Here is a 17,726-nt window from a genome sequence, read left to right as displayed (position 1 = left end):
AATATATATATATATATTCATTTATAAGATATGTATGTCTAATATAGTATAATTAAATAAACAATATATACAATGTATTTCTTGTTGTTTTTTTTGTTTGTTGTTTGTCTTCAAGTCTTGGAGCTCTTAAATTTATGCTGAATTTTGAATTCCAATGTGCAATGGCCGCAAAAAATCAATAAAAAAAAGAATAAATGTAAACAACAAATATATTAGGGTGCTTATTTTTGTTGATTTAACAAATATTTAAAATATTGTATAATATAAATACATAAAATAAATAGCCTTTTCTTTGCTAAAAAATGTTTAAGGAAATTGGGAAATTTTTAATTTGAATTTGATTTAGTTTAAGTTCTCGGCTGAATGTTATTAAATAATTTTATAATAATTACTGACTAGCAGTTAATGAAGAAAATAAAATATAATTATGTATACAAAATAAAAGTCAAATAAATTACAAATATAAAAAATGTCGTGCAACATTAAGTACATTGAATATTGTTTAATAGAAAAACTCATTAAAATTGACTAAATTGCTTCATTGAATATAATTGAAAGTTAGTGTATATCATAACATTATATATTATAATTTACTCTTAACTTTTCTCTTTCTCTCATGCAAATGGAAGACTTTTGCGATTCTTGCTGTGGTCCTAAAAAGTTTTCAACTTTAGCTATGCCTAATTCAAGTTGTATATAATAGTCTATATGTAATATTTTAATATTATTTATTTTAATATTAATTATGTGTTTGTTTTTTCCGTTTTCATTTGAAAGCTCATTTGGTACACCATTTGCAGTTGAAATGCAATTTATTTTAGCATATATATATATATTCTTGTATTTATATAAACTTTAGATTATTTTTAATTTAATTCTTTTAATTTCGATTTGTGACAGAGGAAAACTAGCTGGCAGCATCATTGTTGCTATCGGCGGCATCAAAGCTGCAGCGCAACATAGCTGCCGCAACAATGTTGCTGCTGCTAGGCCCATTGCAGCTATCGGGCATGTTGTTATTGCTGCTGTTGCTGTTGTTGTTGCTGCTGCTGCTGCTGTTGCTGCTGTTGCTGCTACTGTTGGACAAACTGCTGCAACTAGTTACAACATTTGTTGTTGTAGCTGTTGCAGTTGCTGTTGTTGTCGTTGCTCCCGATGCGCCTGTTGTTGTTGCTGCTGCTGCTCCTGTTGCTGCTGGTGTCCCGCCCGTTTGCAATGCCAGCATCTGTTGCGCCTGCGCAACGCACGCAACACACGGACAGGGCCCGCCCAATTTCTTCGCCAATATCGAGCGCAGCTTCAGCGCTGGACCCAGCTTCATGCCCAGCGAGCTAACTAAATGTTCTTCGGTTAGCAGCGGCAAGCCCGTGCCATCGATGCTCTGCTCACGAAAGTGCTGCAAGCGGGAAGACAGAGATAGAGAGAGAGAGAGAGAGAGAGAGAGAAAAGAATTAGTTGGAAGCTTATAAAATTTATGCATGCAACATGCAGGGCGTATGCCTGTGTGAGTGTGTGTATGTGTGTGTGTGATTAATGCGCTGCTTTTAAAATTGTTAATGAAAAACGATTTTTAGCTGCTGTTGCCTCCGGTGAAGATCGAGCGCAGTAGCATTTTCATATTTGCAGCGCACGACGCCAACAGCGATTGAAAGTGGGCAGCAAAGTTGCAAGTCGCGAGTCGCAAGTCGCAAGTTGGAAGCAAGCTGCTGCCTGCCCCTCCACATGAGATTTCTATTATAGATTGGCCCTGATTGAATTCCATGGCCGTGGCCGTGGCCGAGGCCGAGGCCGAGGCCGCTGTGGCAGCCGCAACCTGTTTGCCACACAGCTGCCACAGCGTCGGGAGCTGCGGCTGCCGACTGCCAAGCGAACTGCCACTGTGCAGCAAGCGGAAAAACAACGCCCGCCCCTTCCGCTGCTGCCCTCCCTCTACATGCTGAAACAAATATGTGCAACGTGCCCTAAACAAAGTTCAGCCCCAAATCTCATTTAAGTTTTCTGGCTTAAGAACAGCGCGAGAGGAGACGACTTCACAGAGGCTTAGTCAAATGTGTCCCTAATGCGGCTGAGTTGTATATTTACTGGCACTCTTTCCTTCTAGTGGCCATTGAGAGTGAGAGCTCGCATTTCCCAGTTCGGGTATTCCCCAGTGGGGAACTCCCGATAAGGGAACTCTTATTGTTGTTATTAAATCAATATTGCTCTATTAAGAAGCATGTCGCAGGCTAATCTCGCGTCTCTCCCACGTCAAAGATGAATATTCTAAATAAATTACGTCCAAATTTCCTTCATATATATGAAGTGAATACAAATATTTATGAATAACTCATGAAGAGCATTCATTTTTGTGCAGTGATCGTTTTATGGGCGCAGCGTTTCACGGTGGTTTCGAGATGGCGCTGTGGAGGACTCAAATCGAAATTGATTGGCGGCCCGACAATGCGATTCGATGCACTGAACGGCCGTCATCTATATATAAGAGAGAAAACAGGGCGGCTGCTGTTTAGAGTCTATTTGGGATCATGAGGACCCGGCTGAGCATTCGCATACTGGCCCTAGGACTGCTGCTCTGGCAACTGCAGGCCACCGCGGTGCGGGCCCAGAAGTACTACATGAATTTTGCGTTCAACAACAACAATCCCAACGATGGATCGAGCGGGTCGGAAACCACGCCATCTGGCAGCAATAGCGGGCAGACCAGTCCTGATCCGGGCAGTGGTGAAAACGGTGGTGCCGGTGGCAGCACTGACAATAATAGCGGCAATACCGCCAATACTGACGCTGTTGACAATAATGGCAGCGGTACTGGCGGTGGTGGCGGTGGCGGCGAAGGATCCAATCAAGGTGTGGATGGTGGTAATGGCAGCGGTAACAAATCTGGCAAAGAAAAGAGTAAAGAGGATGGACAACGATTCTTGGATGAAGATGACGACGACAGTGATAGCCACGATACGCCGGATCGACGCGCCAAACAGCTGCAGGCGGCAGAAAATCAAAACAGGCCGGCCAACGATCACAGCCATCACAGCAGCTATGAGATCAGCATCGATGATAGCTTCGGCGGCCGATATGTTCGCTCCATATACGAGAGCTCCGAGAGTCATGGCCACTCAGGCAGCAACCCGCGCTCGGGATCTCAGCAAAATAAAGCGGATAGTTCCGGCAGCAATTTAAAGGAAACGGGAGGTAAAGAAAGGATGTATAATGACGACGACTACGAGGAATTCATCGAGCGCTAGGGCTTACTGGTCTAGGTAATCACTCGCACTGGCGTTCCCTCTCTCTCTCTCTCTCCCCCTCTCCCTGTCGCCATCCCTTCTCCTTTATGTTGCCTGCATTTGTTTTCTAACGTTGCTCTTTCATGCAGATCCTCAAACGGGAATCCACAGCCCAATGACTTTACAATTAATGAATTTTTGCCCATTAAAAATTGTATAATTAATAAAGGAATTGTCTTAAAATTGCTGTGTTTTCACTTAACAGTTAAATCAAACCCGAAATCAACTCTACTTCCTTCAGCTGAGCGTAGTTCAATGGAATTTTGGACAGCGTAGCTGTGATATATGAAAAGAAGCTGCAGATAGAGCTAATTGAAATCGTATTTACAGACTTTTCAGCTTAAATTTGACTAGAGTTAGGGTGCAAGCATCTAAGGAAATATTCAATTGATATTCACAATATTTTTACCTCAAATAAATATTTATTACAAATATTAAATTAAATAGAAACAAGCCTTTTGTTTTCGAAGTCTTGAGGAGTTTATCGATTGATTTCAACTAGCAACTGCATTTCATGTGTTGCTACTATGCCTTGGAATCATTCGACAAGTGGACCATCAATATCGATGCCAAGGCTCTAGGTCATCATGGCCGTTAAAGTTCCAATGCCGAGCAATACAAATTGATTTAAGTTTTATGGGCTGTGAGCAGCTGGCCAGAATGATGATTTGATAGCATAATCAGCGCAGGGTAAATATCATTGGTTGCGGTCAGGAGCCGAGCCTATAAAGAGAACCCACGGCTGAGGCGTGTCCACCAGTATCGACTTGGTGGTCATCAGTAGTAGCAATGTTGCTCTGTTGCTGGTGGACAGCTTTGCTGCCCATGGCGGTGCTGGGTCAAACGTACTATATTAATTTCGTATTTAACAACTATCGGACTGCAACTGACAATTCAAGCGAAGAAAATGTAATTAGATTAATGAACCTCCCCAACAGCACGCAAAGCGCTTCAAATCCATACATACCTGACCAATCAGACAGTCATGAAACAGAAAGTGGTAGTGACAGTAGTGAAGGTATTATATAGCTGAACGGTGATATCAACAATATCAATACCAATGCATATCCATAGAAAAATTGCATCATGCAACCGACAAGATACCGACAACTGATGAAACTATTGGATCAGGCACTACTGACACAGGCCATAATGAGACAGGTATGGATGGAACAGGTGGAACATGATGAAGCACGCAATAATGGCATAGACACTGATTAAACAGGCAATAATGGAACAAATACTGGTGGAACAGGCAATGGTACTAGCATTGGTGGACCAGGCAATGGTACTAGCATTGGTGGACCAGGCAATGGTACTAGCATTGGTGGACTAGGCAATGGTACTAGCATTGGTGGACCAGGTGGACCAGGTGGTACAGACAATGGAGGAGCAAGCACTGCTAGTACAAACACCGTTCCAACCACAACAGCTATTGGAGGACCAGGCAATGGTACTAGCATTGGTGGACCAGGCAATGGTACTAGCATTGGTGGACCAGGCAATGGTACAGACAATGGAGGAGCAAGCACTGCTAGTACAAACAGCGTTCCAACAACAACAGCTATTGGTGGACTAGGCAATGGTACTAGCATTGGTGGACCAGGCAATGGTACTAGCATTGGAGGACCAGGCAATGGTACTAGCATTGGTGGACCAGGCAATGGTACTAGCATTGGTGGACCAGGCAATGGTACTAGCATTGGTGGACCAGGCAATGGTACAGACAATGGAGGAGCAAGCACTGCTAGTACAAACACCGTTCCAGAAACAACTATTGGTGGACCAGGCAATGGTACTAGCATTGGTGGACCAGGCAATGGTACTAGCATTGGTGGACCAGGCAATGGTACTAGCATTGGTGGACCAGGCAATGGTACTAGCATTGGTGGACCAGGCAATGGTACAGACAATGGAGGAGCAAGCACTGCTAGTACAAACACCGTTCCAGAAACAACTATTGGTGGACCAGGCAATGGTACTAGCATTGGTGGACCAGGCAATGGTACTAGCATTGGTGGACCAGGCAATGGTACAGACAATGGAGGAGCAAGCACTGCTAGTACAAACAGCGTTCCAACAACAACAGCTATTGGTGGACTAGGCAATGGTACTAGCATTGGTGGACCAGGCAATGGTACTAGCATTGGTGGACCAGGCAATGGTACTGGCATTGGTGGACCAGGCAATGGTACTAGCATTGGTGGACTAGGCAATGGTACAGACAATGGAGGAGCAAGCACTGCTAGTACAAACACCGTTCCAGAAACAACTATTGGTGGACTAGGCAATGGTACTAGCATTGGTGGACCAGGCAATGGTACTAGCATTGGTGGACCAGGCAATGGTACAGACAATGGAGGAGCAAGCACTGCTAGTACAAACAGCGTTCCAACAACAACAGCTATTGGTGGACTAGGCAATGGTACTAGCATTGGTGGACCAGGCAATGGTACTAGCATTGGAGGACCAGGCAATGGTACTAGCATTGGTGGACCAGGCAATGGTACTAGCATTGGTGGACCAGGCAATGGTACTAGCATTGGTGGACCAGGCAATGGTACAGACAATGGAGGAGCAAGCACTGCTAGTACAAATACCGTTCCAGAAACAACAACTATTGGTGGACCAGGCAATGGTACTAGCATTGGTGGACTAGGCAATGGTACAGACAATGGAGGAGCAAGCACTGCTAGTACAAACAGCGTTCCAACAACAACAGCTATTGGTGGACTAGGCAATGGTACTAGCATTGGTGGACCAGGCAATGGTACTAGCATTGGAGGACCAGGCAATGGTACTAGCATTGGTGGACCAGGCAATGGTACTAGCATTGGTGGACCAGGCAATGGTACTAGCATTGGTGGACCAGGCAATGGTACTAGCATTGGTGGACCAGGCAATGGTACTAGCATTGGTGGACCAGGCAATGGTACTAGCATTGGTGGACCAGGCAATGGTACAGACAATGGAGGAACAAGCACTGTTAGTACAAAAACCGTTCCAACGACAACAACCATCGATTGGTTAAGTGCAACGCCGCATTTACCCAACTTTTTCAAATATCCGGAAGCCGAATGTAATGAGGATATGCGATTACATGAGGTGTTTGGAATTACACTTGGTCGAGATCACGGGCTGCCCGCTAAAGTATTGTGTCAATTCAACAATAGCTGGGGCGGTCCTTGGTTGCTGATGTATCGACTGGAGCTGCCAGTTCGGGTGCACTTTAGGCATTGGATATTTGGCTATCTCACCGATGACTACAAGGACTTGAACATAAATTATTTGTCCTTGGCTCATATAATGAATAAGATGCGCTTGGCTATGCTAATCATAGGGCAGAATAACAACAAACAGTTGGTTTATAATTTATACGATGATGTTGTCATATCGAGTTTCAATGATCTGTTCACGCTGCGCAAGGCTCACCTTGTCGAGTCGAACACAACAGATTTGCTATACCTTTCAGTAGGTGAAGTGATTCAACTGGATGCGGGCAGGAATCGTTCATGTCCCTTTCGTGTGGTGGGCGCCTGGTGGGGTAACAAGGTAGAAAAGGATGTGGAAGCCTATTGGTAAGACTTAAGTCCCAACAACAAAATTGCTATTTATCTATTAATTTGTTTAGTGTTTTTCCCGTGGAGCGGGATGTGAAGAAGCCCGGCTATGTTGCCTTTTTTATCAAGCCCAATCCTTTCAAGGTCAACAATACAGCTTTTTACCAGACAGAAATAACGACGCGCCGTCCTTGGGCCGCAACCATAGATTTGGAACTGATGCAACAAGCAAACAATCAGAGTGATGTTTATGATGAACTGCTTACCGATCAGTTCTGGCAAAATAAGGTGAAAGTTAGAAAAGAGGTGAAGCGACGTGCAAGAATTAAAGAGCAGTTCGAAGAGGAGCGACGAAAAGAAGATCAAGCTGGTACAATGACCAAAACCTAGCACCACTCAACATCGACTTTTAGCTTTACCTTTTAATAAAAACTACTAAAAATCAAATTATTTTAGACAAAAAATAGAAAATGTCAAGACTCAATATAATTATAAAATCTAGATTAGTAAGAGATAAAATCTTAAATTAAGTTATAAAAAAAAATTTTTGGAAAAAAAATTGTTATAGTTTTGAATTAGTTATTTTAAGAGGGACTATCAAATACTCGATCAAAATCGAAAGCAAAAGTCATTCAAGCTTTGTAAACTAATATTGGAACTAAATTTGTTTGTCTAGCCGCCGAAATTAACTTTCAGATAAAATATGAATACAAATAAAATAAAATTTAATATAAAATAATATTGTGAATACAAAATATGTTCTTCTGAAGCTATATAGAATTTTGATATATATTTGACTTTCATTTTGTTTTATTTTGCATTGGATGTCAGAATCCATATACACACTGTAACTTAAACATAAACTGCGGAAAAGTCTAACATTTTTTTTGCAGCTCTAGTCATTACCCCCTACTAGAACCTGGCCCACTAACACACGTAACTGGTCTATTGAATAATAAGGTCAATATTCAGTGTTTTGTTTTAAAATATTTTCAGTTTATTTCGAATGAATTGAAATATTACAAATCATTTTAAATCTATATTTAGTATGGGAAAAGCGAATTCGATTCGAGATAAATTCGACTTACAGTTTATGTTGTACAAATAGATTGCTAAGAACATTCTACAAATGTAAGGACATAATTTACTAAATTTCGATAAGGTTTTTATTGCACTACATTAAAAAGGAGATGTCGAATGAAGAAATGACTTTACAATGTTAAGTAGCTCTAAATGAATTCTCAGTTCCGAGAGTAGAAAATGTATCTGAACTACTTGCTAACTAGAACTATCTAAAATGGACGTAGATAAAAAAGCTTCAAGGTATACAATACCGGAAATTGGTGGCATTTTGTATGACTTGGATGTAGACTTAGCATTCGAGTTGGACTCTTCCTATCGCAGGAATAAGAACAGCAAAAAGAACAATAACAATAGCATCGGGCATTGATTTGGTGTCTTTGTGGTTAACAACAATATATATGTATATATATTTTTTGCGTTCTAAATTCTGCTCTACCAATAATTGACAAGGCAGCGCCACAACAACAACAACAACAATGGAACAACAACAACAAATGCTGACTTTAACTAGCCGCCGACTTAGCCATAACAATACCATCGAAAACAGATTTGAATGTGCGACTTGGTCTTGACTTTGAACTCCAATTCAAATTCCGACTCCGACAACAATTCCAACTCGAACTCGAACGTACTACCATTCCAATTGGAGGCCAAGTGTACAGTTGCAGTTGCAGTTGGCAGTTGGCTGTCCAGCTTAGCTGCACGCAATGTAATTGGACTCTCTTTCTCTGGCAATGGGGGCAATTTACAAACCAACAAAAATATGGAAATATGCAAATCATTTTGGAGCATCAAACAAAAGGCCAACGAAATGCAATTGTTAGCGTTAGAAATGAAGCGACTCAACCTACAGATACTATGGAAGTAATTGATGATCGATATAGGCAAAGGTTTACTTGAAAGAAAATAGATATTAACTTGAGAATTTTTTTATTTAATTTTCTGGCTTATTTTGTTTTCATGCATGACTTACATTTTTTAAGCTATTAATAAAATAATTTTTAGAAAATTTAGCCTCAAATAAAAAGAATTTAAAGTTCAGCCAACTTCATGTTGAATATTACATTTTTAAATATTGTATTTACTTTATTTTAAGCCAATTAATAATATTTCTTCGCTTTTAATATCGAACATTTAGATTAATAATGTAAATGCGAGATCAAATGGTTTAGCAGACAAACCAGTAAATATGTCTGAAATTCTAATTTTGTTGTGTGTCTGGTAAGATAAAATCAAATATCGACGATTAGTGTGTTTTATAATAAATTAAAACGTTTAACATTTGAAAGCTTTCAATCTTAACATAAAATGATCATTCCAATAGTAAGAGACAAAGCAAAAATGAAATCGATATTGGGCCAAAAATAGAATGGATGGATGAGTGTAAGAAATGCTAAACAAAAGGCAAATGAGTTGGAATTACTGAAGCTTCGATTAGGTTTATGACACAGGTTTTTATGATCCAAGCAAATCCCTAAACCTCGAACCGTGAATGCCCTCAACTTTGCATTAGATTATCACGCAGCCTACAACTTTTCAATCTGGTCAAGTTTATAGTTCAAGTTTTGACACTGACACAGCACGGAATGAAAAAGCTTGTGAACTCTTGATTGGATTCGGTTGTTAAAGAAGTCGTAAATATTTGTTGGTATTCGTCAAAATTTATGAGACAAGTTTTTCATTATTGTTTTTGTTTTTCTCTTTAAATGTTTGATTTTTATTAAAAAATAGTTTTTGCCGCATTTAATAGATCAATAAAAAAAAGTTTTAGCCAAATAAAGACATTTTGTTGTGCAATATTTACATAGAATCGGAAAGCCCATAAAAATCAATTCTTATTTTAATTTTCAGCTTCTAAAAACCCCACAAAAATACTCAGAAGAGAGAAGATCTCAAATATATATAATATATGTTATAAATGAATGAATAGCCTGTCCGTGCCCAAGTCAAAAGTTGAGTTCAGATCCTGTTCATGCGTCAAATGTGAAACGTGCCGCTTCACAATTGGGGGACCCTTTTCATACAACCAAGCCGCAAAAGAGGCAGCTTAAGTCAATCCAGTCGAGTATAAGCGACTGCATAATACGCGCTCGCAGATGGCGTGTTCGGAGTTTAGCCTGCGTGACTGCCAATGCATCAGTCGAGGCTGAGCGACTGTGACATGAGATTGGCTTACAAATGCTTCAAAGAGTTGACTTTGATTTGATCTCACTAAGTGCATTAATGGAGTGCGAATATACTCGACCTCTTTCACTTAGTGAGCGAGCATAATAAAATACTAAAATATACACAAGGGCGCACTAATAAGCGGCTACAAAAGTGCTTCTGGCTGCTTCTGGTCATCGATTGCTGTCCCATTCACTCACTCACACACACTCACTCTCTCTCACTGTCTTTCTCTTATCCTCATGCTCTGTGGCAAGTGTGGTTGTTGCTGTTGAAATACATTTTAATTTGAGCGGAGCAGCACACACACACATACACTAACACGCACACACAATCAAAAATGAATTTCAAGCTGCAGTCCGGGCTCAATTGTATTTCTGAGCTCAATTTAGTTGTACGGATTTTGACCTGCTTAACCTTAAAGCCAGAGCCACAGCAACAACTTTAAATGTACCACCAACAGCAGCAGCAGCAGCAGCAGCAACAACAACATCAACAACAAGGGGCACAAGCGAAGACAACAATTTGAATTCTAAATTGAACAGCTTTTTGTGCTACCTATGCCCGGGAGCAGTCCAGCAGTCGAGGAACGTGGGCCGACCTGCTGCCAAGACAGCGGCCTGATGCTGTTGCTGCTGTTGTTGTTGTTGTTGTTGTTGTTGCTGCTGCTGTGGCAATTGCGCCCAACTACCTACTCATTGTAATTCTTCATGTCTGGCCAAAAGCGACTCGACTGCGGCTTCGAGTTCGACCTGATTGCCGTCAGCAGCAGCCGCAGCAGCCGCAGCAGCAACTGCCAGCCAAAGGTTGTTGATGGGCCACGGCAACTGTTGCTGTAGCTGTAGCTGTTGCTGTGGCTGCTGTTGCTGTCCAGTTGGTTGTTGGCTCGATCTGCCCACCTAAAAAGTTGACTTGTTTGGCTACACTCCACTTGTGACTTTGGCTTTGATTTTGGGTAGCTACCAAGTACGAGTATTTAATGATTTTGTATTTTTTTACTTTGCCTCTGCTGTTGTTGTTGTTGTTATTGCTGCTGCCGTTGGTCTTGCTGACTGGGTGAGTGGCTGACTGGCTGACCGGAGCAACCAACAATTACGCTTAATGCCAACATCCTCTGCTGCGGTGGCTGTGGTTTGATCTTGTTACGCATTCAGGCAATACTAGGTGGGCTTCCACCAACCCCACTTACCTTTCCCGCATACACACAGACACACACATACAACACAAGCAGCACATTGTTGCAGCAATAGCAACAACAGCAATTGCTTGGGCACGTGCACTAGCCAAAAGGTGTTGGAAATAGCTTGAGCTGCAGAATTTAGACCAAGTTAGTTTCGACTCTTGATTGATTCTAACAATCAGGCAACGCTTTGCGCTGCCTTAAACAAAAAGCGCGCCTATTCTATTAGATGGTTTGCTAAATTACACAAAACGCCGCCCCGAAGACCCATCAAATTTTACTTCTCCTACTGGCCCGACTGTATGAGCCGGCGTTGGCGTCGGAGTTGAGATTTTTGTCTGTTTCTTTTTTTTTCGGTAATAAATACTATTTTTATACTCATTTGCTAAGGTGAAATGAGTATATTGGGTTTGTGCAATTTCCGTCCTTGAAGTTTTAATTATAAAGTCCAATTATAAAGTGTTAAAATGTTCCCGATCCGCCCAGTAGGGGCGTAGCAAATCGGTAAATGCATTTTTCGATATGCCAGAGAGAGAAAGAGGCAAAACAGAATTTTCTCTCTCTCTCTCTTCTAAAGTATCCTTTATGTTCTCAGATTAAAGCGCTTCTTCAGCTGTGCGTCAAACATCATCATCCTCGATGGAGAAGATGCAAAGCAAATGGTGTTTAGTTGCTCGAGAATGATATAATTTAAGATATACATATGTGTATGTGTATAAATAAATGTAGATTTAAAAACTGTATACATTTGAAAATCAATAAATAAAATTTGTCAATAAGTACACAAACTATTTTTTATTTAACAGGGTTTCTTTACTGGGAATAAATATTCAAATATCAACGGGTAAAATACGCTTTATACAAAATATAGTTGCATAACTAAGGGAGGCTGTTATTGTGGGCATTGGGGCCAAAGTTTAAGCGGATATTTTTAAAACTACCAGGATAACATAAATGACTAGCACAATGAAAAAGTTTAAATGTTATTGAACAGAAAAATTTGGTTATTCTGTTAAATAACAGTATGGTAACAATATACTGTTAGTGAACTGATAGCGAACATTTTAGACCCTACTCCTCATTTCTGTTCGCCTGTTACTTCACCAAAAATTTGCTCTCAGCTGCAGCAACAGACGATCACTTCAGAGATATGATCATATATATATATATCATATGATTAAATATATATATACCATTGGGGGAGAGACAAATCGGAAAATCGGCTGTGAATGAGTAGTCTGCAGTCGGTATCGCTTGACTTCAACGTTCTTGTTTCTCTTACTCTTCACAGCTACTGCCGCGAGCATAATGAAATCGTGCTACAGTGGTTGGCTTTGCGATTCCAATCAAAATTTGTTTAATATGATTCAGAATTATTTTATCAAGTAATTATCGAATATATATGTGTCACACATCGATCACAGTAAAGCCAAGCATCGATTTTCCCATGACACAAGATATTTAAGATAATTTCTACAATTAAATTCGATTTTTCAATATGAATTCATGATATTTGACCCACTGTGCAATCAGGAACAGCCTTATAACTTGAGGTCAAAATATTAGCAAATTTGATGTGACCCAAGCAGACAGCCGCAAACAAAAGACGGCCGGCTGCAACAACGAGAGGGGAGAGAGAGAAGTAACGTGGAGACCCTTGCAGAACCTTAAAGACCCTTGAAGACCCTCGACTATGGAGCGCTGTTAATTTTCATTGGCAGCAACCCGTTGGTGCTGGAGTTCGAGTCGAGTGGGGCACATAATCAGTTTATTTTAGCTTTTGTTTTTCCCCTTCCTCTTTTCATTTCTGATCCTAAAGAAGAGGCTAAAAGAGAAGCTGCAGCAGGAACAGCAGCAGCAGCAGCAGAAAGTGCCCCGGGTTACACGCCAAAGATACAATTTTAGATTATATGCCCCAACTGTGCGCATGCGCATAATAATAATGCATGCAACGAGCTGCGAGCTGCGAGCTGCGAGCTCTGAACTGCAGCAACGTGTTGCAGGGGCAGCAGCAGCAACAGCAACAGCAGCCAATTGGCGAGGGCTCAACTCAACTCAGTTCAGCTCAGGCCGGCTTCCTGTTTGCTTTTTCCAGGGGGGCGCTGTGGCGCACAAAAAATAAAGGCGTGCAAGTGGGTATAATCATCATCAGCTTTGATAACACACCACGAGCGACGTCGCTGTCGACGCTGACGCTGACGCCGCTGCCGACCTGCCTGGACTTGTGGCCCGGCACTGATTTCCTTTGGTTTTTTTTTTTTCTCAAATCTGGCAACGCGGGTCCCCGAAGTCGAACTCGAACCATGATCTCTGCTGTTTGGCATTTGACTTACGGTCTCGGACTGCGCTTTCAATACCCTACAAATTTAGGAGCTTGTAGGAAGGAGTATGCTGTTCATTGCTTATAGCAATGGACAAGGGGCTATACAATTAATATGTTATCGTTATTGTCTAACAGCAGCAGCCCATATATGGATTACTCTTACTCTTGCATTACGTATTATCATACCATTAGTGGTATTATGTACATATATATCGATAGATATACGAATATAGATATTTACCCCTATATCGATCGCATTATAATATAGGTATATGTTAGCATCGAAAAATTACTTTTATCACTATCCATCATTATCAATTTAGATAAAGATACTCTTTCAAAGAATTCTCAAACTTATTTAGCCTAAGTAGAAATCAGACTTTTATATCAACGGGTATCTCGTAGTCGGTTCTCCTTACCAATCCAAGTGGTTATTGTGATTGTTTTAGCTTCCAGCCATGGACTGCTGCTGCTGCTGTTGGTTGGTATCACTCTTACTCTCTCTCTTGCTCTCTTTCTCTATCTATCTTGTATTATATAGCTGCTAGACTTTGGTTTTCTGTTGCTATTGCTATTGCTGGCCTGTCAGTTAGATGGCAGCTCGATGCGCCGTGTGGCCACCTCTTAACCTTCGCTGCATATAACCTCTGCACCAGCATGCGGCAACTGCAACTTGCATGGCCTGCAGCAGCAGCATCAGCAGCAGCAACAGTTGCGGTTGCAGCAGCAGCAATGTTGCAGCAACATACTCGCCGTCGATTGCAATCATTTGCTTTCGTGCTGTGATTTTTGCCCCAAAGTTCTCAAGTTCTTCAATGTAGGTGATTGCTCTAACTGCGCTCCCTGGCCATGGCCAACATCATCAAACAGACGACATCATTATCGTGCAACAATATCAAAGCGAGGAAAAAACAACAACAACTGCGAAGAGGGGGCAAAAAGTAACAGCAAGAAATTGCTTGTCGTTGCCATTTTTAGTAGGCGGGCTGCCAGCAGCAACCAGGACGCCGAGGACGACGACGAGTTGCCAATATATTGAAATATGGCGGTAAGCGGGCAATTTAAATGTTGCTCCTCCCGCCCCTACACGGAATGTGGTTTTAAGTAATTCATGGATTAATGGCTGGCATATTGCTGCCGCTGCCGCTGCCGCTGCCATTGCCGCTGCTGCTGCTCGATCTCTCAGTCAGTGACTGACGGAGAGTGAATGGTGGTCGTGTCTGTGTGGCTGGCTGCTGGCTGCTGCCTTGGCCGTGGCCGTGGCAAGAGTAGGAGTTGCATGTTTAGCACGTGCCTCACTGGCCTCTTATTGTTGCTGTCGGCTATAGTTGTTGGCTGTTGTTGTTGCTGTTGCTGTTGCTGCCGTCTCGTGTGCGGTAGTTTTGTTGCTGTTGACTGAGCTGTAGCTGATAATGCGTTGACCGCCAACGCCGCAACAGCAACACAAGCAACGCGAGCAACGCAGCAACTAGCAACTAGCAACAACAACAACCCAGAGCAACTCGCATAGATCGTTACACGTTTATAATCATTAGGCCACAAAGTTTTGCTGCTCGCCACGAATTTCCTTTGGGGCTATGAAAGTTCAGTGCAGACAGTCGTACCGTTAGTCAGTCGCAGCATGTTAGGAACGGAACCTTGCGGCGCTATAGCCATAACACTTACACGAGTTTTGATCGCCTCAGATCGGTCAAGCAAAAGGAAAGTGCAAATATTTCTCTGGGTGCAAGTGCAGGTACTCTTTGTGCCTTCTCTCTTGTCTTCTTGTCTTGTAATCAATAAAATTAAAGTTCTTGTACCATATGCACCTTCTACCTAATAAAAATCTATTGATATTGCTGACAATCGCTAGCGATATATGTGATTATATAGAAGACGTAGGCCAAAGAGCTTTTGAAATTAGCTCTAGTTGGGAGTGGTAGACTAGAAGATACCCAGACCTTAGTATTTTTCTAGTTTTATATGGGGCATACGGATGGACAGACAGAAAGACGCACAGGGCGCTTCGTCGTGCTTAAGAAAATGTATATTTAAAGGGATCTTTCCATTTTGGGTTTATGAAGTTTGTTAAGTAAATAATATTGCGCAGGGCTATATCTATAGATAAACGTATTTTTAAACCTAAAAATCTAAAATCTCATTTTATTTCTTTTCAGTATATTAAGATACAGCCTCAACAGCTCGAAATAGAAATCCAAATTAAAACTGCTTCGAGATTGGAAACAAAAAACCTGTAAGATCTGAGACGCCGTCAGTATTAACATTTGATCTTTATTATGTCATTAACTATTGAGCTGTGAGCAACAAAAGCGACGAGTCATACTATTCAAGTGCTGTAACCAATTCTTAATAACTAAGAGCGAGTGGGAGAGAGAGCAAGAGAGAGAAAAACAATGAATGAAAAACCTTTTCGAAGCGGCAGAAAGAAAATGCAGCCGAGTCGAGTCATTTCCCTCAACCACTTCCTGCTAAGGCCCAACTCATATGCAACAATTTGCTGGGGCTCAAATTGCATTTTAATGCAACTTTCCAAATCAATTGAATGGGCCAAAATCAAGCTAGGCAAGGAGAGGAAGGGAGGGAGATAGGATAGGATAGGGGGAGTGCAAATAAATAAAGATTTTGCGACATTTATGCATGGTCAAGAAGGGGTAAGTAACGAGCAAACTGGGCTATAAAAAATCAAACTTTAATACAACTCGAGATGGACAAATAAAAGGCAAAGGCAATAACAACGGCAAAAGAGATGCAGCTGCTAGCCAATGGCTAAGGGAACGATATGGAGAAGACCTCTGGGCCTAGGCTCAAGTGACAAGTGCGAAGCTCTACTGTACATAGAGAGGGCGAGGGCAGCTGAGGCAGAGCTAGCTCAGCTTTGACATTTGTGCGCGAATGCCAATGATGATCTTGAAGATAATGATGTTTGCTTTTATAATGCTGAAATATGAAACTGCGCGCGTCTAATAATAGGGTCGACTTTGAAATGCATACGAGACGAGGGCCAACTGCAATGCTTTGAGCGGGGGCGTTAACTTTGCCGCAAAATCTAGAGCTAAGGCGATCTGCACTCTATATAGATATGCATATAACTATCTGTGTGTGTGTGTGTGTGTTCGAGTTATGCATTTGTTGTTGCCTGCTTGACATTTATGTGAACCCAAGCAACAATAACACGTTGTCTTGTGCCTGGCTTTAGACTCTTGTCGCTCTTGTCTGCGCCGCGCGGGCAGAACGTTCGACTCGCAGCGACCGCGACACGACACCGTGGGCTCAACCATACCGAGATAGTTTTTTCTTTCATTTTTAATACTCTAACAACGGGTAGAAACAAAATATGTTCCAGCTTGCCACACCTTCAATTTCAATATTTACTTCTAGGAATATTTTGAAAATATATATATTATCATATATATTCTAGCTGAGATTTGATGGCATGTCAAAATTAAGACCCCTGCCTCACTTAGCCATAAATGAAATCTTGCGCTTCTGCCACATCTCTATCAGTCCTCTTGATCCTAGAGCATACAAGCTTCAGCACTACCATGTTGAAAATGTTCCTATTTTCGTTTTTTGGTTTTCTGAGTTCGAGTTGGAGTTCGAGTCATGAATCTTATGACGCCTACGTGTACTTTTGGCATTTGGCATGTCAAATACAATAAGTACGAGCGCGACTATACGACTATGACGGCCTGAGTACAAGTAAGTACTTGGCCCGACCGAACACCCTGAGCACCGAAGATGGAGATACTACAAGCCAAGACAAACAAGCCAGCAAATGGCTCTGAAGATTGTGGCGAGTGAGGGAGAACGAGAGAGGGCGACTCACAGAGAGAGAGAGAGAGAGAGAGAGAAAGAGCGTGAGCGAGAGGGGGCGGCCCACAGTTCCGCGTTGCTTGCCGTTTTTTCTACCTTTTTTTGACAGCTTTGTTCAGAGGCTCAGCAGCTAGCTTGTTGCGGAGCTTGTGTCTTGGGAAACATTCCTGAATGTCATCACACGCACACAAAGCCACAACTGCAAAAAAACTAATTCGGGCCATTTAGGGCAGAGGCAAGTTCAAAGCTTAAGCCTTCAAGTGGCAGCAGCATTCAGTTTGGGAAATTACAGTATTACATTTTGATTAAGTACCCTACAATTC

At 41.7% G+C, this 17,726-nt stretch overlaps 2 protein-coding genes across 5 annotated transcripts in view; one reads left to right on the top strand and one right to left on the bottom strand.

The window, feature by feature from the left end:
• Window positions 1-409: 409 nt before the first annotated feature.
• LOC6575594 (probable serine/threonine-protein kinase DDB_G0282963) overlaps window positions 410-17,726 on the bottom strand; it is a 69,001-nt gene continuing 51,684 nt past the window's right edge. For 2 of the 4 annotated variants that reach the window (XM_032728615.2, XM_032728616.2), the window contains exon 7: window positions 410-1,396. In XM_032728615.2, the coding sequence (XP_032584506.1) occupies window positions 908-1,396 (489 nt within the window). In that variant the 3' untranslated portion in view covers window positions 410-907. The remainder of the gene's footprint in view (window positions 1,397-17,726) is intronic. The other 2 variants (XM_032728619.2, XM_032728618.2) reach the window with 1 other exon arrangement.
• LOC6575598 (accessory gland protein Acp32CD) lies at window positions 2,500-3,461 on the top strand. The gene is made up of 2 exons (XM_002001571.4): window positions 2,500-3,254; window positions 3,368-3,461. The coding sequence occupies exon 1, from the start codon at window positions 2,523-2,525 to the stop codon at window positions 3,237-3,239; it is 717 nt and encodes a 238-aa protein (XP_002001607.1). The 5' UTR covers window positions 2,500-2,522; the 3' UTR covers window positions 3,240-3,254; window positions 3,368-3,461.

Source organism: Drosophila mojavensis, unplaced genomic scaffold (genome assembly GCF_018153725.1).
Source record: "Drosophila mojavensis isolate 15081-1352.22 unplaced genomic scaffold, ASM1815372v1 contig_36, whole genome shotgun sequence".
NCBI lineage: Eukaryota > Metazoa > Arthropoda > Insecta > Diptera > Drosophilidae > Drosophila > Drosophila mojavensis.
Note: the sequence above shows the minus strand (reverse complement) of the source record. Positions and strands in the feature narration are given on the sequence as shown.

Coding starts and splice junctions, on each gene's coding strand:
- LOC6575598 (XM_002001571.4), top strand. CDS start 2,523: ATGAGGACCCGGCTGAGCATTCGCATACTGGCCCTAGGACTGCTGCTC.